Source organism: Oncorhynchus keta, chromosome 34, assembly GCF_023373465.1.
Source record: "Oncorhynchus keta strain PuntledgeMale-10-30-2019 chromosome 34, Oket_V2, whole genome shotgun sequence".
Taxonomy (NCBI): Eukaryota; Metazoa; Chordata; class Actinopteri; order Salmoniformes; family Salmonidae; genus Oncorhynchus; species Oncorhynchus keta.
In genome coordinates this window covers 80,758,995-80,786,425 of record NC_068454.1, presented here as the reverse complement: position 1 = coordinate 80,786,425, position 27,431 = coordinate 80,758,995, and the positions used below count along the sequence as shown (strand labels likewise).

The 27,431-nt window shown below is 52.0% G+C and overlaps 2 protein-coding genes across 37 annotated transcripts in view; both read right to left on the bottom strand.

Annotated features, from left to right (window-relative positions):
- The window catches only part of LOC118376982 (phospholipid-transporting ATPase ID-like), a 132,642-nt gene that overhangs the window by 67,943 nt on the left and 37,268 nt on the right, over nt 1-27,431 (bottom strand). For 29 of the 30 annotated variants that reach the window (XM_052495421.1, XM_052495422.1, XM_052495425.1 and 26 more), the window contains exon 1: nt 24,920-25,204. The exons of the other annotated variant lie outside the window; for it this stretch is intronic. In XM_052495421.1, coding sequence (XP_052351381.1) covers nt 24,920-25,046 — 127 coding nt within the window. In that variant the 5' untranslated portion in view covers nt 25,047-25,204. Of the gene's footprint in view, nt 1-24,919; nt 25,205-27,431 lie in introns of those variants that run through there. 30 annotated transcript variants of the gene reach the window in all.
- On the bottom strand, nt 2,733-11,906 carry LOC127915350 (FMRFamide-related neuropeptides-like). 7 transcript variants are annotated; one of them, XR_008091066.1, is made up of 4 exons: nt 10,077-11,906; nt 9,592-9,888; nt 6,915-7,481; nt 5,416-5,528 (listed from the first exon to the last, which is right to left on the bottom strand). XR_008091066.1 is itself a non-coding variant. In XM_052495454.1 (3 exons), the coding sequence occupies exons 1-3, from the start codon at nt 10,609-10,611 to the stop codon at nt 3,343-3,345; spliced, it is 1,503 nt and encodes a 500-aa protein (XP_052351414.1). In that variant the 5' UTR covers nt 10,612-11,906; the 3' UTR covers nt 2,733-3,342. The 7 variants fall into 7 exon arrangements, 6 of the variants coding, with proteins under 6 accessions (XP_052351414.1, XP_052351415.1, XP_052351416.1 ...); XM_052495454.1 differs by lacking the exons at nt 5,416-5,528; nt 6,915-7,481; nt 9,592-9,888 and adding exons at nt 2,733-3,956; nt 8,048-8,482 and having other exon boundaries at nt 10,158-11,906; XM_052495455.1 differs by lacking the exons at nt 5,416-5,528; nt 6,915-7,481; nt 9,592-9,888 and adding exons at nt 2,733-3,956; nt 8,048-8,482 and having other exon boundaries at nt 10,185-11,906.

Here is a 27,431-nt window from a genome sequence, read left to right as displayed (position 1 = left end):
GAATGTGTACGTTGAGATGAGGTGAATGTGTACCTTGAGTTGAGGTGAATGTGTACCTTGAGTTGAGGTGAATGTATACCTTGAGGTGAATGTATACCTTGTGTTGAGGTGAATGTATACCTTGAGTTGAGGTGAATGTATACCTTGAGTTGAGGTGAATGTGTACCTTGAGTTGAGGTGAATGTGTACGTTGAGGTGAGGTGAATGTATACCTTGAGTTGAGGTGAATGTGTACGTTGAGGTGAGGTGAATGTGTACGTTGAGTTGAGGTGAATGTATACCTTGAGTTGAGGTGAATGTGTACCTTGAGTTGAGGTGAATGTGTACGTTGAGGTGAGGTGAATGTATACCTTGAGTTGAGGTGAATGTATACCTTGAGTTGAGGTGAATGTATACCTTGAGTTGAGGTGAATGTGTACCTTGAGTTGAGGTGAATGTGTACGTTGAGGTGAGGTGAATGTATACCTTGAGTTGAGGTGAATGTATACCTTGAGTTGAGGTGAATGTATACCTTGAGTTGAGGTGAATGTGTACCTTGAGTTGAGGTGAATGTGTACCTTGAGTTGAGGTGAATGTATACCTTGAGTTGAGGTGAATGTATACCTTGAGTTGAGGTGAATGTATACCTTGAGTTGAGGTGAATGTGTACGTTGAGTTGAGGTGAATGTATACCTTGAGTTGAGGTGAATGTATACCTTGAGTTGAGGTGAATGTATACCTTGAGTTGAGGTGAATGTATACCTTGAGTTGAGGTGAATGTGTACCTTGAGGTGAGGTGAATGTATACCTTGAGTTGAGGTGAATGTGTACCTTGAGTTGAGGTGAATGTATACCTTGAGTTGAGGTGAATGTATACCTTGAGTTGAGGTGAATGTGTACCTTGAGGTGAGGTGAATGTATACCTTGAGTTGAGGTGAATGTGTACCTTGAGTTGAGGTGAATGTGTACGTTGAGGTGAGGTGAATGTATACCTTGAGTTGAGGTGAATGTGTACCTTGAGGTGAGGTGAATGTGTACCTTGAGGTGAGGTGAATGTATACCTTGAGGTGAGGTGAATGTATACCTTGAGGTGAGGTGAATGTGTACGTTGAGTTGAGGTGAATGTGTACCTTGAGGTGAGGTGAATGTGTACGTTGAGATGAGGTGAATGTATACCTTGAGGTGAGGTGAATGTGTACCTTGAGGTGAATGTGTACGTTGAGGTGAGGTGAATGTATACCTTGAGTTGAGGTGAATGTATACCTTGAGTTGAGGTGAATGTATACCTTGAGTTGAGGTGAATGTGTACCTTGAGTTGAGGTGAATGTGTACGTTGAGGTGAGGTGAATGTATACCTTGAGTTGAGGTGAATGTATACCTTGAGTTGAGGTGAATGTATACCTTGAGTTGAGGTGAATGTGTACCTTGAGTTGAGGTGAATGTATACCTTGAGTTGAGGTGAATGTATACCTTGAGTTGAGGTGAATGTATACCTTGAGTTGAGGTGAATGTATACCTTGAGTTGAGGTGAATGTGTACGTTGAGGTGAGGTGAATGTATACCTTGAGTTGAGGTGAATGTATACCTTGAGTTGAGGTGAATGTATACCTTGAGTTGAGGTGAATGTATACCTTGAGTTGAGGTGAATGTGTACCTTGAGGTGAGGTGAATGTATACCTTGAGTTGAGGTGAATGTGTACCTTGAGTTGAGGTGAATGTGTACGTTGAGGTGAGGTGAATGTATACCTTGAGTTGAGGTGAATGTATACCTTGAGTTGAGGTGAATGTATACCTTGAGGTGAGGTGAATGTATACCTTGAGTTGAGGTGAATGTATACCTTGAGTTGAGGTGAATGTATACCTTGAGTTGAGGTGAATGTATACCTTGAGTTGAGGTGAATGTGTACCTTGAGTTGAGGTGAATGTATACCTTGAGTTGAGGTGAATGTATACCTTGAGTTGAGGTGAATGTGTACCTTGAGTTGAGGTGAATGTGTACGTTGAGGTGAGGTGAATGTGTACCTTGAGTTGAGGTGAATGTGTACCTTGAGGTGAGGTGAATGTGTACGTTGAGTTGAGGTGAATGTGTACGTTGAGATGAGGTGAATGTATACCTTGAGATGAGGTGAATGTGTACCTTGAGGTGAGGTGAATGTGTACCTTGAGGTGAGGTGAATGTGTACGTTGAGATGAGGTGAATGTATACCTTGAGGTGAGGTGAATGTGTACCTTGAGGTGAGTGTGTACGTTGAGGTGAGGTGAATTTAAAAGTTGAGGTGAGATTAATGTGTACTTTGATGTGAGGTCAATGTGTATGTACGTTGAGCTGTATACGTTAATGAGTATCAGACCTTTATGCTGAAGGCTGTAGTTTGAGTCAGTCAGATGTTGTTTTTAAAACCTCACTGAATATGCCAACACTTTGAGGGATTATTCATACCTCAAACTAAAGTCTCTCTCTCTCTCTCTCTCTCTCTCTCTCTCTCTCTGTCTCTCTCTCTATGCTGAAGGCTGTAGTTTTTCTCTCTCTTTCTCAGATGTCTCTCTCTTTAAAACTCACTGAATATCTCTCTCTCTCTCTTTGAGGGATTATTCATACCTCAAAGTCTCTCTCTCTCTCTCTCTCTCTCTCTCTCTCTCTCTCTCTCTCTCTCTCTCTCTCTCTCTCTCTCTCTCTCTCTCTCTCTCTCTCTCTCTCTCTCTCTCTCTCTCTCTCTCTCTCTCTCTCTCTCTCTCTCTCTCTCTCTCTCTGTTAAAGGCTTTTTGTGCTGAATGATGCAGTGAATGTTTTGGAGAAACCCTCCCTGCCTCCTTCTGTCCTCTAATATTGATGAGAGCTTTTAAAATTAAATGACTGCTCTGTTTATCCAGAGTAGAGCACACACACACACACACACACACACACACACACACACACACACACACATCCATAAAGTGTGAAGAAGAGAGTGAGGTGAAAAGGTCTGTCCTCTGTCCTCCACATTGCCTCTGTCCTCCACATTGCTAACAATGTGTGGTCAGGGGAATCATCTGACAGATAATACTATAGAAACCAAACTATTAATAATGATATGAAACCCCACACACATACACATACACTTGTGTAGTGTGCAAAACATGCATACACACAGCTGCAATCAATTTGTGTAACACAGACATGTGAAACCAAACACACACACACACACACACACACACACACACACACACACACACACACACACACACACACACACACACACACACACACACACACACACACACACACACACACACACACACACACAGTTTGCCTGACCTACCTGTGTAGGTCAGGCAAACACTGCCCCTGTCCTGTTTCAGAGGACACACACAGTCACACACCTGCTAACTTCCTTCCTGTTTGTCTCTGTCAGCAGACCAGTCTATAACCAGCCCCTCAACCACACACACACCAGTGGTTTCCTGTGCAGCAGCATGCATGTCAGTCCCTCTAGTCTCATCCTCCTGAGGAATAGCCTTGTTCAGCACTGTCTGACCTACCAAAACACACAGTCCTGTCTGACCTACCAAAACACACAGTCCTGTCTGACCTACCAAAACACACAGTCCTGTCTGACCTACCAAAACACACAGTCCTGTCTGACCTACCAAAACACACAGCCCTGTCTGACCTACCAAAATACACAGCCCTGTCTGACCTACCAAAACACACAGCTCTGTCTGACCTACCAAAATACACAGCCCTGTCTGACCTACCAAAACACACAGTCCTGTCTGACCTACCAAAATACACAGCCCTGTCTGACCTACCAAAACACACAGCCCCATCTGACCTACCAAAACACACAGTCCTGTCTGACCTACCAAAATACACAGCCCTGTCTTCTGACCTACCAAAACACACAGTCCTGTCTGACCTACCAAAACACACAGTCCTGTCTGACCAACCAAAACACACAGTCCTGTCTGACCTACCAAAACACACAGCCCCATCTGACCTACCAAAATACACAGCCCTGTCTGACCTACCAAAACACACAGCTCTGTCTGACCTACCAAAACACACAGCCCTGTCTGACCTACCAAAACACACAGTCCTGTCTGACCTACCAAAATACACAGCCCTGTCTGACCTACCAAAACACACAGCCCCATCTGACCTACCAAAACACACAGTCCTGTCTGACCTACCAAAATACACAGCCCTGTCTTCTGACCTACCAAAACACACAGCTCTGTCTGACCTACCAAAATACACAGCCCTGTCTGACCTACCAAAACACACAGTCCTGTCTGACCTAACAAAATACACAGCCCTGTCTGACCTACCAAAACACACAGCCCCATCTGACCTACCAAAACACACAGTCCTGTCTGACCTACCAAAATACACAGCCCTGTCTTCTGACCTACCAAAACACACAGTCCTGTCTGACCTACCAAAACACACAGTCCTGTCTGACCAACCAAAACACACAGTCCTGTCTGACCTACCAAAACACACAGCCCCATCTGACCTACCAAAACACACAGTCCCGTCTGACCTACCAAAACACACAGTCCTGTCTGACCTACTAAAACACACAGTCCTGTCTGATCTACCAAAACAGACAGTCCCGTCTGATCTACCAAAACACACAGTCCTGTCTGACCTACCAAAACACACAGTCCTGTCTGACCTACCAAAACACACAGCCCCATCTGACCTACCAAAACACACAGTCCTGTCTGACCTACCAAAACACACAGTCCTGTCTGACCTACCAAAACATAGAATCCAGTCCGACCTGCCAAAACATACAGCCCCACCTGACCCACCAAAACACACAGTCCCGTCTGACCTACCAAAACACACAGTCCTATCTGACCAACCAAAACACACAGCCCCATCTGACCTACCAAAACACACAGTCCTGTCTGACCTCCCAAAACACACAGTCCTGTCTGACCTACCAAAACATACAGCCCCATCTGACCTACCAAAACACACAGTCCCATCTGACCTACCAAAACACACAGTCCTGTCTGACCTACCAAAATACAGAGCCCTGTCTGACCTACTAAAACACACAGTCCTGTCTGACCTACTAAAACACACAGTCCCATCTGACTTACCAAAACACACAGTCCTGTCTAACCTACCAAAATACACAGCCCTGTCTGACCTACTAAATCACACAGTCCCATCTGACCTACCAAAACACACAGTCCTGTCTGACCTACAAAAACACACAGTCCTGTCTGACCTACCAAAACACACAGTCCCGTCTGACCTACCAAAACACACAGTCCTGTCTGACCTACCAAAACACACAGTCCTGTCTGACCTACCAAAACACACAGTCCCGTCTGACCTACCAAAACACACAGCCCTGTCTGACCTACCAAAACACACAGGCCTGTCTGTCCTACCAAAACACACAGTCCTGTCTGTCCTACTAAAACACACAGTCCTGTCTGACCTACCAAGACACACAGTCCCATCTGACGTACCAAAACACACAGCCCCATCTGACCTACAAAAACACACAGTCCTGTCTGACCTACCAAAACACACAGTCCTGTCTGACCTACCAAAACACACAGTCCTGTCTGACCTACCAAAACACACAGTCCTGTCTGTCCTACTAAAACACACAGTCCTGTCTGACCTACCAAGACACACGGTCCCATCTGACGTACCAAAACACACAGCCCCATCTGACCTACAAAAACACACAGTCCTGTCTGACCTACCAAAACACACAGTCCTGTCTGACCTACCAAAACACACAGCCCCATCTGACCTACCAAAACACACAGCCCCATCTGACCTACCAAAACACACAGTCCTGTCTGACCTACCAAAACACACAGTCCTGTCTGACCTACCAAAACACACAGTCCTGTCTGACCTACCAAAACACACAGTCCTGTCTGACCTACCAAAACACACAGCCCTGTCTGACCTACCAAAATACACAGCCCTGTCTGACCTACCAAAACACACACTCCTGTCTGACCTACCAAAATACACAGCCCTGTCTGACCTACCAAAATACACAGCCCTGTCTGACCTACCAAAACACACAGTCCTGTCTGACCTACCAAAACACACAGTCCTGTCTGACCTACCAAAACACACAGCTCTGTCTGACCTACCAAAATACACAGCCCTGTCTGACCTACCAAAACACACAGTCCTGTCTGACCTACCAAAATACACAGCCCTGTCTGACCTACCAAAACACACAGCCCCATCTGACCTACCAAAACACACAGTCCTGTCTGACCTACCAAAATACACAGCCCTGTCTTCTGACCTACCAAAACACACAGTCCTGTCTGACCTACCAAACCACACAGTCCTGTCTGACCTACCAAAACACACAGTCCTGTCTGACCTACCAAAACACACAGCCCCATCTGACCTACCAAAACACACAGCCCCATCTGACCTACCAAAACACACAGTCCTGTCTGACCTACCAAAACACACAGTCCTGTCTGACCAACCAAAACACACAGCCCTGTCTTCTGACCTACCAAAACACACAGTCCTGTCTGACCTACCAAAACACACAGCCCCATCTGACCTACCAAAACACACAGTCCTGTCTGACCTACCAAAATACACAGCCCTGTCTTCTGACCTACCAAAACACACAGTCCTGTTTGACCTACCAAACCACACAGCCCCATCTGACCTACCAAAACACACAGCCCCATCTGACCTACCAAAACACACAGTCCTGTCTGACCTACCAAAACACACAGTCCTGTCTGACCAACCAAAACACACAGTCCTGTCTGACCTACCAAAACACACAGCCCCATCTGACCTACCAAAACACACAGTCCCGTCTGACCTACCAAAACACACAGTCCTGTCTGATCTACCAAAACAGACAGTCCCGTCTGATCTACCAAAACACACAGTCCTGTCTGACCTACCAAAACACACAGTCCTGTCTGACCTACCAAAACACACAGCCCCATCTGACCTACCAAAACACACAGCCCCATCTGACCTACCAAAACACACAGTCCTGTCTGACCTACCAAAACACACAGTCCTGTCTGACCTACCAAAACATAGAATCCCGTCCGACCTGCCAAAACATACAGCCCCACCTGACCCACCAAAACACACAGTCCCGTCTGACCTACCAAAACACACAGTCCTATCTGACCAACCAAAACACACAGCACCATCTGACCTACCAAAACACACAGTCCTGTCTGACCTCCCAAAACACACAGTCCTGTCTGACCTACCAAAACATACAGCCCCATCTGACCTACCAAAACACACAGTCCCATCTGACCTACCAAAACACACAGTCCTGTCTGACCTACCAAAATACAGAGCCCTGTCTGACCTACTAAAACACACAGTCCTGTCTGACCTACTAAAACACACAGTCCCATCTGACTTACCAAAACACACAGTCCTGTCTAACCTACCAAAATACACAGCCCTGTCTGACCTACTAAATCACACAGTCCCATCTGACCTACCAAAACACACAGTCCTGTCTGACCTACAAAACACACAGTCCTGTCTGACCTACCAAAACACACAGTCCCGTCTGACCTACCAAAACACACAGTCCTGTCTGACCTACCAAAACACACAGTCCTGTCTGACCTACCAAAACACACAGTCCCATCTGACCTACCAAAACACACAGCCCTGTCTGACCTACCAAAACACACAGGCCTGTCTGTCCTACCAAAACACACAGTCCTGTCTGTCCTACTAAAACACACAGTCCTGTCTGACCTACCAAGACACACAGTCCCATCTGACGTACCAAAACACACAGCCCCATCTGACCTACAAAAACACACAGTCCTGTCTGACCTACCAAAACACACAGTCCTGTCTGACCTACCAAAACACACAGCCCCATCTGACCTACCAAAACACACAGCCCCATCTGACCTACCAAAACACACAGTCCTGTCTGACCTACCAAAACACACAGTCCTGTCTGACCTACCAAAACACACAGCCCCATCTGACCTACCGAAACACACAGCCCCATCTGACCTACCAAAACACACAGTCCTGTCTGACCTACCAAAACACACAGCCCCATCTGACCTACCAAAACACACAGTCCCGTCTGACCTACCAAAACACACAGTCCTGTCTGACCTACTAAAACACACAGTCCTGTCTGACCTACCAAATCACACAGCCCCGTCTGACCTACCAAAACACACAGTCCTGTCTGACCTACCAAAACACACAGTCCTGTCTGACCTACCAAAACACACAGCCCCATCTGACCTACCAAAACACACAGTCCTGTCTGACCTCCCAAAACACACAGTCCTGTCTGACCTACTAAAACACACAGTCCCATCTGACTTACCAAAACACACAGTCCTGTCTGACCTACCAAAATACACAGCCCTGTCTTCTGACCTACCAAAACACACAGTCCTGTCTGACCTACCAAACCACACAGTCCTGTCTGACCTACCAAAACACACAGTCCTGTCTGACCTACCAAAACACACAGCCCCATCTGACCTACCAAAACACACAGCCACATCTGACCTACCAAAACACACAGTCCTGTCTGACCTACCAAAACACACAGTCCTGTCTGACCAACCAAAACACACAGCCCTGTCTTCTGACCTACCAAAACACACAGTCCTGTCTGACCTACCAAAACACACAGCCCCATCTGACCTACCAAAACACACAGTCCTGTCTGACCTACCAAAATACACAGCCCTGTCTTCTGACCTACCAAAACACACAGTCCTGTCTGACCTACCAAACCACACAGCCCCATCTGACCTACCAAAACACACAGCCCCATCTGACCTACCAAAACACACAGTCCTGTCTGACCTACCAAAACACACAGTCCTGTCTGACCAACCAAAACACACAGTCCTGTCTGACCTACCAAAACACACAGCCCCATCTGACCTACCAAAACACACAGTCCCGTCTGACCTACCAAAACACACAGTCCTGTCTGACCTACTAAAACACAGTCCTGTCTGATCTACCAAAACAGACAGTCCCGTCTGATCTACCAAAACACACAGTCCTGTCTGACCTACCAAAACACACAGTCCTGTCTGACCTACCAAAACACACAGCCCCATCTGACCTACCAAAACACACAGTCCTGTCTGACCTACCAAAACACACAGTCCTGTCTGACCTACCAAAACATAGAATCCCGTCCGACCTGCCAAAACATACAGCCCCACCTGACCCACCAAAACACACAGTCCCGTCTGACCTACCAAAACACACAGTCCTATCTGACCAACCAAAACACACAGCCCCATCTGACCTACCAAAACACACAGTCCTGTCTGACCTCCCAAAACACACAGTCCTGTCTGACCTACCAAAACATACAGCCCCATCTGACCTACCAAAACACACAGTCCCATCTGACCTACCAAAACACACAGTCCTGTCTGACCTACCAAAATACAGAGCCCTGTCTGACCTACTAAAACACACAGTCCTGTCTGACCTACTAAAACACACAGTCCCATCTAACTTACCAAAACACACAGTCCTGTCTAACCTACCAAAATACACAGCCCTGTCTGACCTACTAAATCACACAGTCCCATCTGACCTACCAAAACACACTCCTGTCTGACCTACAAAAACACACAGTCCTGTCTGACCTACCAAAACACACAGTCCCGTCTGACCTACCAAAACACACAGTCCTGTCTGACCTACCAAAACACACAGTCCTGTCTGACCTACCAAAACACACAGTCCCGTCTGACCTACCAAAACACACAGCCCTGTCTGACCTACCAAAACACACAGGCCTGTCTGTCCTACCAAAACACACAGTCCTGTCTGTCCTACTAAAACACACAGTCCTGTCTGACCTACCAAGACACACAGTCCCATCTGACGTACCAAAACACACAGCCCCATCTGACCTACAAAACACACAGTCCTGTCTGACCTACCAAAACACACAGTCCTGTCTGACCTACCAAAACACACAGTCCTGTCTGACCTACCAAAACACACAGTCCTGTCTGTCCTACTAAAACACACAGTCCTGTCTGACCTACCAAGACACACGGTCCCATCTGACGTACCAAAACACACAGCCCCATCTGACCTACAAAAACACACAGTCCTGTCTGACCTACCAAAACACACAGTCCTGTCTGACCTACCAAAACACACAGCCCCATCTGACCTACCAAAACACACAGCCCCATCTGACCTACCAAAACACACAGCCCCATCTGACCTACCAAAACACACAGTCCTGTCTGACCTACCAAAACACACAGTCCTGTCTGACCTACCAAAACACACAGCCCCATCTGACCTACCAAAACACACAGTCCTGTCTGACCTACCAAAACACACAGCCCCATCTGACCTACCAAAACACACAGTCCCGTCTGACCTACCAAAACACACAGTCCTGTCTGACCTACTAAAACACACAGTCCTGTCTGACCTACCAAATCACACAGCCCCGTCTGACCTACCAAAACACACAGTCCTGTCTGACCTACCAAAACACACAGTCCTGTCTGACCTACCAAAACACACAGCCCCATCTGACCTACCAAAACACACAGTCCTGTCTGACCTCCCAAAACACACAGTCCTGTCTGACCTACTAAAACACACAGTCCCATCTGACTTACCAAAACACACAGTCCTGTCTAACCTACCAAAATACACAGCCATGTCTGACCTACTAAATCACACAGTCCCATCTGACCTACCAAAACACACAGCCCCATCTGACTTACCAAAACACACAGTCCTGTCTAACCTACTAAAACACACAGTCCTGTCTGACCTACTAAAACACACAGTCCTGTCTGTCCTACTAAAACACACAGTCCCGTCTGATCTACCAAAACACACAGTCCTGTCTAACCTACCAAAACACACAGTCCTGTCTGACCTACCAAAACACACAGTCCCGTCTGACCTACCAAAACACACAGCCCCATCTGACTTACCAAAACACACAGTCCTGTCTGACCTACCAAAATACACAGCCCCATCTGACCTACCAAAACACACAGTCCTGTCTGACCTACCAAAACACACAGTCCTGTCTGACCTACCAAAACATAGAATCCAGTCCGACCTGCCAAAACATACAGCCCCACCTGACCCACCAAAACACACAGTCATGTCTGACCTACCAAAACACACAGTCCTGTCTGACCTACCAAAACACACAGTCCTGTCTGACCTACCAAAACACACAGCCCCATCTGACCTACCGAAACACACAGCCCCATCTGACCTACCAAAACACACAGTCCTGTCTGACCTACCAAAACACACAGCCCCATCTGACCTACCAAAACACACAGTCCCGTCTGACCTACCAAAACACACAGTCCTGTCTGACCTACTAAAACACACAGTCCTGTCTGACCTACCAAATCACACAGCCCCGTCTGACCTACCAAAACACACAGTCCTGTCTGACCTACCAAAACACACAGTCCTGTCTGACCTACCAAAACACACAGCCCCATCTGACCTACCAAAACACACAGTCCTGTCTGACCTCCCAAAACACACAGTCCTGTCCGACCTACTAAAACACACAGTCCCGTCTGATCTACCAAAACACACAGTCCTGTCTAACCTACCAAAACACACAGTCCTGTCTGACCTACCAAAACACACAGTCCCGTCTGACCTACCAAAACACACAGCCCCATCTGACTTACCAAAACACACAGTCCTGTCTGACCTACCAAAATACACAGCCCCATCTGACCTACCAAAACACACAGTCCTGTCTGACCTACCAAAACACACAGTCCTGTCTGACCTACCAAAACATAGAATCCAGTCCGACCTGCCAAAACATACAGCCCCACCTGACCCACCAAAACACACAGTCATGTCTGACCTACCAAAACACACAGTCCTGTCTGACCTACCAAAACACACAGTCCTATCTGACCAACCAAAACACACAGCCCCATATGACCTACCAAAACGCACAGCCCTGTTTGACATACCAAAACACAGTCCTGTCTGACCTACCAAAACACACAGCCCCATCTTATCTACCAAAACACACAGCCCCGTCTGACCTACCGAAACACACAGTCCTGTCTGGCCTACCTAAACACACAGTCCTGTCTGACCTACCAAAATACACTGCCCTGTCTGATCTACCAAAACAAAAAAGCCATGTAAGACCTACCAAAACACACAGCCCCATCTGACCTACCAAAACACACAGCCCCATCTGACCTACCAAAACACACAGCCCCATCTGAACTACCAAAACACACAGCCATGTAAGACCTACCAAATCACACAGCCCAGCTGGAAGGCAGGCAGGTTGGTCACATAACAGCCACATGCCCACTGGCAGGCAGGTAGGTTGGACACATAACAGACCCATGCCTGCTGGCAGGCAGGTAGGTTGGACACATAACAGCCATTTGCCAGCTGGCAGACAGGTAGGTTGGACACATAACAGCCATTTGCCAGCTGGCAGGCAGGTAGGTTGGACACATAACAGCCATTTGCCAGCTGGCAGGCAGGTAGGTTGGTCACATAACAGCCATTTGCCAGCTGGCAGACAGGTAGGTTGGTCACATAACAGCCATTTGCCAGCTGGCAGACAGGTAGGTTGGTCACATAACAGCCCCATGCCCGCTGGCATGCAGGTAGGTTGGTCACATAACAGCCCCATGCCCACTGGCAGACAGGTAGGTTGGTCACATAACAGCCCCATGCCCACTGGCAGGCAGGTAGGTTGGTCACATAACAGCCCCATGCCCACTGGCAGACAGGTAGGTTGGTCACATAACAGCCCCATGCCCGCTGGCATGCATGTAGGTTGGACACATAACAGCCCCATGCCCGCTGGCAGGCAGGTAGGTTGGTCACATAACAGCCCCATGCCCGCTGGCATGCATGTAGGTTGGTCACATAACAGCCCCATGCCCGCTGGCAGGCAGGTAGGTTGGTCACATAACAGCCCCATGCCCACTGGCAGACAGGTAGGTTGGTCACATAACAGCCCCATGCCCGCTGGCAGGCAGGTAGGTTGGTCACATAACAGCCCCATGCCCGCTGGCATGCATGTAGGTTGGACACATAACAGCCCCATGCCCGCTGGCAGGCAGGTAGGTTGGTCACATAACAGCCCCATGCCCGCTGGCATGCATGTAGGTTGGTCACATAACAGCCCCATGCCCCTGGCAGGCAGGTAGGTTGGTCACATAACAGCCCCATGCCCACTGGCAGACAGGTAGGTTGGTCACATAACAGCCCCATGCCCGCTGGCAGGCAGGTAGGTTGGACACATAACAGCCATTTGCCAGCTGGCAGGCAGGTAGGTTGGACACATAACAGCCCCATGCCCACTGGCAGACAGGTAGGCTGGTGACATAACAGCCCCATGCCCACTGGCAGACAGGTAGGTTGGACACATAACAGCCACTTGCCAGCTGGCAGGCAGGTAGGTTGGACACATAACAGCCCCATGCCCACTGGCAGGCAGGTAGGTTGGACACATAACAGCCCCATGCCCACTGGCAGACAGGTAGGTTGGACACATTACAGCCCCATGCCCGCTGGCAGGCAGGTAGGTTGGTCACATAACAGCCCCATGCCCACTGGCAGACAGGTAGGTTGGACACATAACAGCCCCATGCCCGCTGGCAGGCAGGTAGGTTGGTCACATAACAGCCCCATGCCCGCTGGCAGGCAGGTAGGTTGGACACATAACAGCCCCATGCCCAATGGCAGACAGGTAGGTTGGACACATAACAGCCCCATGCCCACTGGCAGGCAGGTAGGTTGGTCACATAACAGCCCCATGCCCGCTGGCAGACAGGTAGGTTGGACACATAACAGCCATTTGCCAGCTGGCAGGCAGGTAGGTTGGTCACATAACAGCCATTTGCCAGCTGGCAGGCAGGTAGGTTGGACACATAACAGCCCCATGCCCACTGGCAGACAGGTAGGTTGGACACATAACAGCCCCATGCCCACTGGCAGGCAGGTAGGTTGGACACATAACAGCCATTTGCCAGCTGGCAGGCAGGTAGGTTGGACACATAACAGCCCCATGCCCACTGGCAGACAGGTAGGTTGGTGACATAACAGCCCCATGCCCGCTGGCAGACAGGTAGGTTGGACACATAACAGCCCCATGCCCATTGGCAGACAGGTAGGTTGGTGACATTACAGCCCCATGCCCATTGGCAGACAGGTAGGTTGGTGACATAACAGCCCCATGCCCGCTGGCATGCAGGTAGGTTGGACACATAACAGCCCCATGCCCACTGGCAGGCAGGTAGGTTGGTGACATAACAGCCCCATGCCCACTGGCAGACAGGTAGGTTGGTGACATAACAGCCCCATGCCCGCTGGCAGACAGGTAGGTTGGTCACATAACAGCCGCATGCCCGCTGGCAGGCAGGTAGGTTGGACACATACCAGCCATTTGCCAGCTGGCAGACAGGTAGGTTGGACACATAACAGCCCCATGCCCACTGGCAGACAGGTAGGTTGGTGACATAACAGCCCCATGCCCGCTGGCAGACAGGTAGGTTGGTCACATAACAGCCCCATGCCCGCAGGCAGGCAGGTAGGTTGGACACATAACAGCCCCATGCCCACTGGCAGACAGGTAGGTTGGTGACATAACAGCCCCATGGCCGCTGGCAGACAGGTAGGTTGGTCACATAACAGCCCCATGCCCGCTGGCAGGCAGGTAGGTTGGACACATAACAGCCCCATGCCCGCTGGCAGGCAGGTAGGTTGGACACATAACAGCCCCATGCCCGCTGGCAGGCAGGTAGGTTGGTCACATAACAGCCCCATGCCCACTGGCAGGCAGGTAGGTTGGACACATAACAGCCCCATGCCCGCTGGCAGACAGGTAGGTTAGTCACATAACAGCCCCATGCCCACTGGCAGACAGGTAGGTTGGACACATAACAGCCCCATGCCCGCTGGCAGGCAGGTAGGTTGGACACATAACAGCCCCATGCCCGCTGGCAGGCAGGTAGGTTGGACACATAACAGCCCCATGCCCGCTGGCAGGCAGGTAGGTTGGACACATAACAGCCCCATGGCCACTGGCAGACAGGTAGGTTGGACACATAACAGCCCCATGCCCACTGGCAGGCAGGTAGATTGGTCACATAACAGCCATTTGCCAGCTGGCAGGCAGGTAGGTTGGTCACATAACAGCCCCATGCCCGCTGGCAGGCAGGTAGGTTGGACACATAACAGCCCCATGCCCACTGGCAGGCAGGTAGGTTGGTCACATAACAGCCCCATGCCCGCTGGCAGGCAGGTAGGTTGGACACATAACAGCCCCATGCCCGCTGGCAGGCAGGTAGGTTGGACACATAACAGCCCCATGCCCGCTGGCAGGCAGGTAGGTTGGACACATAACAGCCATTTGCCAGCTGGCAGGCAGGTAGGTTGGACACATAACAGCCCCATGCCCACTGGCAGACAGGTAGGCTGGTGACATAACAGCCCCATGCCCACTGGCAGACAGGTAGGTTGGACACATAACAGCCACTTGCCAGCTGGCAGGCAGGTAGGTTGGACACATAACAGCCCCATGCCCACTGGCAGGCAGGTAGGTTGGACACATTACAGCCCCATGCCCGCAGGCAGGCAGGTAGGTTGGACACATAACAGCCCCATGCCCACTGGCAGACAGGTAGGTTGGTGACATAACAGCCCCATGGCCGCTGGCAGACAGGTAGGTTGGTCACATAACAGCCCCATGCCCGCTGGCAGGCAGGTAGGTTGGACACATAACAGCCCCATGCCCGCTGGCAGGCAGGTAGGTTGGACACATAACAGCCCCATGCCCGCTGGCAGGCAGGTAGGTTGGTCACATAACAGCCCCATGCCCACTGGCAGGCAGGTAGGTTGGACACATAACAGCCCCATGCCCGCTGGCAGACAGGTAGGTTAGTCACATAACAGCCCCATGCCCACTGGCAGACAGGTAGGTTGGACACATAACAGCCCCATGCCCGCTGGCAGGCAGGTAGGTTGGACACATAACAGCCCCATGCCCGCTGGCAGGCAGGTAGGTTGGACACATAACAGCCCCATGCCCGCTGGCAGGCAGGTAGGTTGGACAAATAACAGCCCCATGGCCACTGGCAGACAGGTAGGTTGGAGACATAACAGCCCCATGCCCACTGGCAGGCAGGTAGATTGGTCACATAACAGCCATTTGCCAGCTGGCAGGCAGGTAGGTTGGTCACATAACAGCCCCATGCCCGCTGGCAGGCAGGTAGGTTGGACACATAACAGCCCCATGCCCACTGGCAGGCAGGTAGGTTGGTCACATAACAGCCCCATGCCCGCTGGCAGGCAGGTAGGTTGGACACATAACAGCCCCATGCCCGCTGGCAGGCAGGTAGGTTGGACACATAACAGCCCCATGCCCGCTGGCAGGCAGGTAGGTTGGACACATAACAGCCATTTGCCAGCTGGCAGGCAGGTAGGTTGGACACATAACAGCCCCATGCCCACTGGCAGACAGGTAGGCTGGTGACATAACAGCCCCATGCCCACTGGCAGACAGGTAGGTTGGACACATAACAGCCACTTGCCAGCTGGCAGGCAGGTAGGTTGGACACATAACAGCCCCATGCCCACTGGCAGGCAGGTAGGTTGGACACATTACAGCCCCATGCCCGCTGGCAGGCAGGTAGGTTGGTCACATAACAGCCCCATGCCCACTGGCAGACAGGTAGGTTGGACACATAACAGCCCCATGCCCGCTGGCAGGCAGGTAGGTTGGTCACATAACAGCCCCATGCCCGCTGGCAGGCAGGTAGGTTGGACACATAACAGCCCCATGCCCACTGGCAGACAGGTAGGTTGGACACATAACAGCCCCATGCCCACTGGCAGGCAGGTAGGTTGGTCACATAACAGCCCCATGCCCGCTGGCAGACAGGTAGGTTGGACACATAACAGCCATTTGCCAGCTGGCAGGCAGGTAGGTTGGTCACATAACAGCCATTTGCCAGCTGGCAGGCAGGTAGGTTGGACACATAACAGCCCCATGCCCACTGGCAGACAGGTAGGTTGGACACATAACAGCCCCATGCCCACTGGCAGGCAGGTAGGTTGGACACATAACAGCCATTTGCCAGCTGGCAGGCAGGTAGGTTGGACACATAACAGCCCCATGCCCACTGGCAGACAGGTAGGTTGGTGACATAACAGCCCCATGCCCGCTGGCAGACAGGTAGGTTGGACACATAACAGCCCCATGCCCATTGGCAGACAGGTAGGTTGGTGACATAACAGCCCCATGCCCATTGGCAGACAGGTAGGTTGGTGACATAACAGCCCCATGCCCGCTGGCATGCAGGTAGGTTGGACACATAACAGCCCCATGCCCACTGGCAGGCAGGTAGGTTGGTGACATAACAGCCCCATGCCCACTGGCAGACAGGTAGGTTGGTGACATAACAGCCCCATGCCCGCTGGCAGACAGGTAGGTTGGTCACATAACAGCCCCATGCCCACTGGCAGACAGGTAGGTTGGACACATACCAGCCATTTGTCAGCTGGCAGACAGGTAGGTTGGACACATAACAGCCCCATGCCCACTGGCAGACAGGTAGGTTGGTGACATAACAGCCCCATGCCCGCTGGCAGACAGGTAGGTTGGTCACATAACAGCCCCATGCCCACTGGCAGACAGGTAGGTTGGACACATTACAGCCCCATGCCCGCTGGCAGGCAGGTAGGTTGGACACATAACAGCCCCATGCCCACTGGCAGACAGGTAGGTTGGTGACATAACAGCCCCATGGCCGCTGGCAGACAGGTAGGTTGGTCACATAACAGCCCCATGCCCGCTGGCAGGCAGGTAGGTTGGACACATAACAGCCCCATGCCCGCTGGCAGGCAGGTAGGTTGGACACATAACAGCCCCATGCCCGCTGGCAGGCAGGTAGGTTGGTCACATAACAGCCCCATGCCCACTGGCAGGCAGGTAGGTTGGACACATAACAGCCCCATGCCCGCTGGCAGACAGGTAGGTTAGTCACATAACAGCCCCATGCCCACTGGCAGACAGGTAGGTTGGACACATAACAGCCCCATGCCCGCTGGCAGGCAGGTAGGTTGGACACATAACAGCCCCATGCCCGCTGGCAGGCAGGTAGGTTGGACACATAACAGCCCCATGCCCGCTGGCAGGCAGGTAGGTTGGACACATAACAGCCCCATGGCCACTGGCAGACAGGTAGGTTGGAGACATAACAGCCCCATGCCCACTGGCAGGCAGGTAGATTGGTCACATAACAGCCATTTGCCAGCTGGCAGGCAGGTAGGTTGGTCACATAACAGCCCCATGCCCGCTGGCAGGCAGGTAGGTTGGACACATAACAGCCCCATGCCCACTGGCAGGCAGGTAGGTTGGTCACATAACAGCCCCATGCCCGCTGGCAGGCAGGTAGGTTGGACACATAACAGCCCCATGCCCGCTGGCAGGCAGGTAGGTTGGACACATAACAGCCCCATGCCCGCTGGCAGGCAGGTAGGTTGGACACATAACAGCCCCATGGCCACTGGCAGACAGGTAGGTTGGAGACATAACAGCCCCATGCCCACTGGCAGGCAGGTAGGTTGGACACATAACAGCCATTTGCCAGCTGGCAGGCAGGTAGGTTGGTCACATAACAGCCCCATGCCCGCTGGCAGGCAGGTAGGTTGGACACATAACAGCCCCATGCCCACTGGCAGACAGGTAGGTTGGACACATAACAGCCCCATGCCCGCTGGCAGACAGGTAGGTTGGTCACATAACAGCCCCATGCCCACTGGCAGACAGGTAGGTTGGACACATAACAGCCCCATGCCCGCTGGCAGGCAGGTAGGTTGGACACATAACAGCCCCATGGCCACTGGCAGACAGGTAGGTTGGAGACATAACAGCCCCATGCCCACTGGCAGGCAGGTAGATTGGTCACATAACAGCCATTTGCCAGCTGGCAGGCAGGTAGGTTGGTCACATAACAGCCCCATGCCCGCTGGCAGGCAGGTAGGTTGGACACATAACAGCCCCATGCCCACTGGCAGGCAGGTAGGTTGGTCACATAACAGCCCCATGCCCGCTGGCAGGCAGGTAGGTTGGACACATAACAGCCCCATGCCCGCTGGCAGGCAGGTAGGTTGGACACATAACAGCCCCATGCCCGCTGGCAGGCAGGTAGGTTGGACACATAACAGCCCCATGGCCACTGGCAGACAGGTAGGTTGGAGACATAACAGCCCCATGCCCACTGGCAGGCAGGTAGGTTGGACACATAACAGCCATTTGCCAGCTGGCAGGCAGGTAGGTTGGTCACATAACAGCCCCATGCCCGCTGGCAGGCAGGTAGGTTGGACACATAACAGCCCCATGCCCACTGGCAGACAGGTAGGTTGGACACATAACAGCCCCATGCCCGCTGGCAGACAGGTAGGTTGGTCACATAACAGCCCCATGCCCACTGGCAGACAGGTAGGTTGGACACATAACAGCCCCATGCCCGCTGGCAGGCAGGTAGGTTGGACACATAACAGCCCCATGGCCACTGGCAGACAGGTAGGTTGGAGACATAACAGCCCCATGCCCACTGGCAGGCAGGTAGATTGGTCACATAACAGCCATTTGCCAGCTGGCAGGCAGGTAGGTTGGTCACATAACAGCCCCATGCCCGCTGGCAGGCAGGTAGGTTGGACACATAACAGCCCCATGCCCACTGGCAGGCAGGTAGGTTGGTCACATAACAGCCCCATGCCCGCTGGCAGGCAGGTAGGTTGGACACATAACAGCCCCATGCCCGCTGGCAGGCAGGTAGGTTGGACACATAACAGCCCCATGCCCGCTGGCAGGCAGGTAGGTTGGACACATAACAGCCCCATGGCCACTGGCAGACAGGTAGGTTGGAGACATAACAGCCCCATGCCCACTGGCAGGCAGGTAGGTTGGACACATAACAGCCATTTGCCAGCTGGCAGGCAGGTAGGTTGGTCACATAACAGCCCCATGCCCGCTGGCAGGCAGGTAGGTTGGACACATAACAGCCCCATGCCCACTGGCAGACAGGTAGGTTGGACACATAACAGCCCCATGCCCGCTGGCAGACAGGTAGGTTGGTCACATAACAGCCCCATGCCCACTGGCAGACAGGTAGGTTGGTCACATAACAGCCCCATGCCAGCTGGCAGGCAGGTAGGTTGGACACATAACAGCCACATGCCCACTGGCAGGCAGGTAGGTTGGACACATAACAGCCCCATGCCCACTGGCAGACAGGTAGGTTGGACACATAACAGCCATTTGCCAGCTGGCAGGCAGGTAGGTTGGACACATAACAGCCCCATGCCTGCTGGCAGGCAGGTAGATTGGTCACATAACAGCCATTTGCCAGCTGGCAGGCAGGTAGGTTGGTCACATAACAGCCCCATGCCCGCTGGCAGGCAGGTAGGTTGGACACATAACAGCCCCATGCCCACTGGCAGACAGGTAGGTTGGACACATAACAGCCCCATGCCCGCTGGCAGACAGGTAGGTTGGTCACATAACAGCCCCATGCCCACTGGCAGACAGGTAGGTTGGTCACATAACAGCCCCATGCCCACTGGCAGACAGGTAGGTTGGTCACATAACAGCCCCATGCCAGCTGGCAGGCAGGTAGGTTGGACACATAACAGCCACATGCCCACTGGCAGGCAGGTAGGTTGGACACATAACAGCCCCATGCCCACTGGCAGACAGGTAGGTTGGACACATAACAGCCATTTGCCAGCTGGCAGGCAGGTAGGTTGGACACATAACAGCCCCATGCCCGCTGGCAGGCAGGTAGGTTGGACACATAACAGCCCCATGCCCACTGGCAGACAGGTAGGTTGGACACATAACAGCCCACTGGCAGACAGGTAGGTTGGACACATAACAGCCCCATGCCCGCTGGCAGGCAGGTAGGTTGGACACATAACAGCCCCATGCCAGCTGGCAGGCAGGTAGGTTGGTCACATAACAGCCCCATGCCAGCTGGCAGGCAGGTAGGTTGGTCACATAACAGCATAACAGCAGGTCGATAGAGATATACAGGCCTGCCAACCACAGCTTCTCTCCCAAACCCATTTTGCCACTGCCAAAGCCATCCAAGTCAAGCCTGTCCCGGTCCAACCCATTGTGCGTCTTTCGCCAGGCCCATTAAGCATTTATACAGCTCCCTTCCTGACAACCTCAAGAGACCGGCAGCCTCACGCAGCAGCACGCTCCATCCTCCAGCCACAGTGCCTCTCAGAGCTACGCAGCAGCACGCTCCATCCTCCAGCCACAGTGCCTCTCAGAGCTACGCAGCAGGATGCTCCATCCTCCAGCCACAGTGCCTCTCAGAGCTACGCAGCAGCACGCTCCATCCTCCAGCCACAGTGCCTCTCAGAGCTACGCAGCAGGACGCTCCATCCTCCAGCCACAGTGCCTCTCAGAGCTACGCAGCAGGTCGCTCCATCCTCCAGCCACAGTGCCTCTCAGAGCTACGCAGCAGGACGCTCCATCCTCCAGCCACAGTGCCTCTCAGAGCTACGCAGCAGGACGCTCCAGCCTCCAGCCACAGTGCCTCTCAGAGCTACGCAGCAGGACGCTCCAGCCTCCAGCCACAGTGCCTCTCAGAGCTACGCAGCAGGACGCTCCATCCTCCAGCCACAGTGCCTCTCAGAGCTACGCAGCAGCATGCTCCATCCTCCAGCCACAGTGCCTCTCAGAGCTACGCAGCAGGACGCTCCATCCTCCAGCCACAGTGCCTCTCAGAGCTACGCAGCAGGACGCTCCAGCCTCCAGCCACAGTGCCTCTCAGAGCTACGCAGCAGCACGCTCCATCCTCCAGCCACAGTGCCTCTCAGAGCTACGCAGCAGGACGCTCCATCCTCCAGCCACAGTGCCTCTCAGAGCTACGCAGCAGCACGCTCCATCCTCCAGCCACAGTGCCTCTCAGAGCTACGCAGCAGGACGCTCCATCCTCCAGCCACAGTGCCTCTCAGAGCTACGCAGCAGGTCGCTCCATCCTCCACAGTGCCTCTCAGAGCTACGCAGCAGCACGCTCCATCCTCCACAGTGCCTCTCAGAGCTACGCAGCAGGATGCTCCATCCTCCAGCCACAGTGCCTCTCAGAGCTACGCAGCAGGTCGCTCCATCCTCCACAGTGCCTCTCAGAGCTACGCAGCAGGACGCTCCATCCTCCAGCCACAGTGCCTCTCAGAGCTACGCAGCAGGTCGCTCCATCCTCCAGCCACAGTGCCTCTCAGAGCTATGCAGCAGGACGCTCCATCCTCCACAGTGCCTCTCAGAGCTACGCAGCAGGACGCTCCATCCTCCAGCCACAGTGCCTCTCAGAGCTACGCAGCAGGACGCTCCATCCTCCAGCCACAGTGCCTCTCAGAGCTATGCAGCAGGACGCTCCATCCTCCACAGTGCCTCTCAGAGCTACGCAGCAGGACGCTCCATCCTCCAGCCACAGTGCCTCTCAGAGCTACGCAGCAGGACGCTCCATCCTCCAGCCACAGTGCCTCTCAGAGCTACGCAGCAGGTCGCTCCATCCTCCAGTCACAGTGCCTCTCAGAGCTATGCAGCAGGATGCTCCAGCCTCCAGCCACAGTGCCTCTCAGAGCTACGCAGTAGGTCGCTCCATCCTCCAGCCACAGTGCCTCTCAGAGCTACGCAGCAGGATGCTCCATCCTCCAGCCACAGTGACTCTCAGAGCTACGCAGCAGGACACTCCAGCCTCCAGTCACAGTGCCTCTCAGAGCTATGCAGCAGGATGCTCCAGCCTCCAGCCACAGTGCCTCTCAGAGCTATGCAGCAGGTCGCTCCATCCTCCAGCCACAGTGCCTCTCAGAGCTACGCAGCAGGATGCTCCATCCTCCAGCCACAGTGACTCTCAGAGCTACGCAGCAGGACGCTCCAGCCTCCAGCCACAGTGCCTCTCAGAGCTACGCAGCAGGACGCTCCATCCTTCCTCCAGCCACAGTGCCTCTCAGAGATACGCAGCAGGATGCTCCATCCTCCAGACACAGTGCCTCTCAGAGCTACGCAGCAGGACGCTCCAGCCTCCAGCCACAGTGCCTCTCAGAGATACGCAGCAGCACGCTCCATCCTCCAGCCACAGTGCCTCTCAGAGCTACGCAGCAGGACGCTCCATCCTCCAGCCACAGTGCCTCTCAGAGCTACGCAGCAGGACGCTCCATCCTCCAGCCACAGTGCCTCTCAGAGCTACGCAGCAGGACGCTCCATCCTCCACAGTGCCTCTCAGAGCTACGCAGCAGGTCGCTCCATCCTCCAGCCACAGTGCCTCTCAGAGCTACGCAGCAGGTCGCTCCATCCTCCAGCCACAGTGCCTCTCAGAGCTACGCAGCAGGACGCTCCATCCTCCAGCCACAGTGCCTCTCAGAGCTACGCAGCAGGACGCTCCATCCTCCAGCCACAGTGCCTCTCAGAGCTACGCAGCAGGACGCTCCAGCCTCCAGCCACAGTGCCTCTCAGAGCTACGCAGCAGGACAATACAGAAGCCCATTATCCAGCCTTTAAACCTCTTTACTGGGACACAGAGACATCTACAGCATAGGAACTAGGTTATACTTATCACAGATCATAACAGCAAGGCCTGGAGGATTCTACAAGCTACTATCATCCTGTTGAGAGGATGTGTATGTGAGTGAAGGCATGATGTATGGATCTGTGTTACCATGAGAGAGGCAGATCCACAGGGGAGCTCTCTCTCCTTCTCTCCTTCTCTCTCCCTCTCGTCCCCTTCTCCCCTTTCTCCCTCTTTCTCTAGACATGACGGCACCTGCCACAAATACCTGACGCACCAGTTCTTAGACTCACCCCGTGGCCACACACATTCACACACACCAACACACATGCACTATTCTATCTACACACACATTCACACACACCAACACACATGCACTATTCTATCTACACACACATACACACACACACACACACCAACACACATGCACTATTCTATCTACACACACATACACACACACACCAACACACATGCACTATTCTATCTACACACACATACACACACACACCAACACACACACTATGCTATCTACACACACATTATCACACACCAACACACATGCAATATTCTATCTACACACACACACCAACACACACTATGCTATCTACACACACATACACACACACCATCACACATGCACTATTCTATCTACACACACATTCACACACACCAACACACACACACTATTCTATCTACACACACATTCAATGTTCTATCTAGTGGGTTGTATTCTGCTGCCTGGTCTTGTAGATGTTCCCTAACTGAACCCTGAGGACGGTCTGTCTGATACTGTCCCATTGTTTACTTTGTAAACACAGACACACGATGAGATTCAAGGTAAACGGTTAGGGAGAAGCAGTGCAGTGTCTGTGACTGGTGCCTATAAGATGGATCAGTGTCCCACCGCCCTGGGCTGTCTCACCCGAAGAAGAAGAATTTAGTGTCGTACACACACATACACACACACACACACACACACACACACACACACACACACACACACACACACACACACACACACACACACACACACACACACACACACACACACACACACACACACACACACACACACACACACACACACACATACACATAAACACACACAGAGACACACACAGTGATGGAGATGGGGGACACTGCAGAGATGTGAGAAATCATGAGATGAGGGACTGAATACTGACACAAACAGATGAGATGTAGAATGGTTTATTGACATAGCAGGGAGATCCTGTCTGTCATCAGACAGAACACCATAAATCATATAGATGGAAGCTACAGCACATTTCCCCATCCAATGAACAAACAGGCACACACTGCATATAAAACAGATGCCTGACGTGACTGTGGCAAACAGAAGTACCTGTCCACGTCTTCTTGGTTTTAGCAGCTAGTCCTTGTTGTTTCTTCTGTTGCAGTGGAAGAACGATGGGGAACCACTTTTCAGGAATATCTTTGGGGATAGTCATTCTGACTATCTTCCTTAACATAACAGGCCCTCTAACGTAGTTAATCGGTCGATAGGTTTTCCCCGGTTCTGCTGAGCATCTTGCGCAGAGACAGACAGACGCTCCGGGAGCTGCACCGAACACTCTTGGTCCAGTCCTGTCCCGTCTGCGTCTCCGGTTATAGATTAGGAGTGTGTCATACCATTACCGCTTCTCTCCCCCTCCCCCTCTCACCCTCTCTCTCTCTCACTTCTCTCTCTCTCTCTGCTGCAGAACCACTGAGGTCATTGGCTGTGATGCTGTGCTGCCAGCTCCACTCTCTCTGTGATGCTGTAAGTGGTGCCTTCATGTCACTATGAATGAGATGCTGATGGTGCCGTTACCACACTGTAAATGACTGGAACCTGAAGTAGCAGCATCTTCATCAGAGCCTGTCGCCAAGTCTAATGATGGAACGTTGTATTTCCTTTCAACAGCTAAAGACCAATTGTTTGAATGTAGGGGGCATCAGAACGTTATGGCTACGCGACTCTGATTCCACTGATTAACTAGTCATGTCAAATAGCATTACAAGTCACTGTAATAAAGTGATTCAAATGATATTGGGAATTGGATACAGGACATATTCAACGTGCTACTGCATTATTGGGTACCCTAATCAATTCCTTGGACGTGCCTTCCCTGGCACCATTTACATAAACATTGTCCTCCTCACAATAACACAGAGAAGCTGTCTCTGCATTACATAATCACCAAGGCTGTCCGTTTGCAGAGGGTTTCAACCAATAGCAGGCTGTCGTTGACGTTGTCAGGGCAACTGCCTCTGCAGAGGTGTGAGAGAAGCAGGTCACTGCAGGGAGAAACTGGGTGCCATCTTGGATCTAGCCATGAGGAGGGAGATGCAGCTGTGCTGGCATACGGAGCCAAGGTGACTCTCACAGCAGCCCAGTTGCCTGAGTGTTGGTAAGGAATGGGAGGGGAGAGGAGACACTGCAGCGGGGATAAAGAGTTCTGGGCACGTGCCGTGTGTGGGGAGTCTCGTGGCATGAGAGGACACATCCAGACTGCTAAACACACACTTCTCTCTGATGTATACACACACGCACGCACGCACGCACGCACGCACACACACACACACACACACACACACACACACACACGTGCTGCCATAGATCCATAAAAATGCTTTTAACATTCCCTCGCTGTTGAACTGTAGCATAAAGTAAACACACACACACACACATTTGTCAGATGACCTTGGCTTGGGCATGTAATTCCAGAAATAACTTGAATGTGCTGAGAGCCTCTCCAGTACCTGCTGTCTGCTTCTCTGACCTACTGTTCTGAATACAGCCTCTACAGTACCTACTGTCTGCTTCTCTGACCTACTGTTCTGAATACAGTCTCAACAGTACCTGCTGTCTGCTTCTCTGACCTACTGTTCTGAATACAGTCTCTACAGTACTTACTGTCTGCTTCTCTGACCTACTGTTCTGAATACAGCCTCTACAGTACCTGCTGTCTGCTTCTCTGACCTACTGTTCTGAATACAGTATCTAAAGTACCTACTTTCTGCTTCTCTGACCTACTGTTCTGAATACAGTCTCTACAGGACCTACTGTCTGCTTCTCTGACCTACTGTTCTGAATACAGTCTCTACAGGACCTGCTGTCTGCTTCTATGACCTACTGTTCTGAATACAGTCTCTCCAGTACTTACTGTCTGCTTCTCTGACCGACTGTTCTGAATACAGCCTCTACAGTACCTGCAGTCTGCTTCTCTGACCTACCGTTCTGAATACAGCCTCTACAGTACTTACTGTCTCTTACCTACTGTTCTACTGCTTCTCTGACCTACTGTTCTGAATACAGCCTCTACAGTACCTACTGTCTGCTTCTCTGACCTACTGTTCTGAATACAGCCTCTACAGTACTTACTGTCTGCTTCTCTGACCTACTGTTCTGAATACAGCCTCTACAGTACCTGCTGTCTGCTTCTCTGACCTACTGTTCTGAATACAGCCTCTACAGTACCTGCTGTCTGCTTCTCTGACCTACTGTTCTGAATACAGCCTCTACAGTACCTGCTGTCTGCTTCTCTGACCTACTGTTCTGAATACAGCCTCTACAGTATCTACTGTCTGCTTCTCTGACCTACTGTTCTGAATACAGCCTCTACAGTACTTACTGTCTGCTTCTCTGACCTACTGTTCTGAATACAGTCTCTACAGTACCTGCTGTCTGCTTCTCTGACCTACTGTTCTGAATACAGCCTCTACAGTACTTACTGTCTGCTTCTCTGACCTACTGTTCTGAGTACAGTCTCTACAGTACTTACTGTCTGTCTGCTTCTCTGACCTACTGTTCTGAATACAGCCTCTACAGTACTTACTGTCTGCTTCTCTGACCTACTGTTCTGAATACAGCC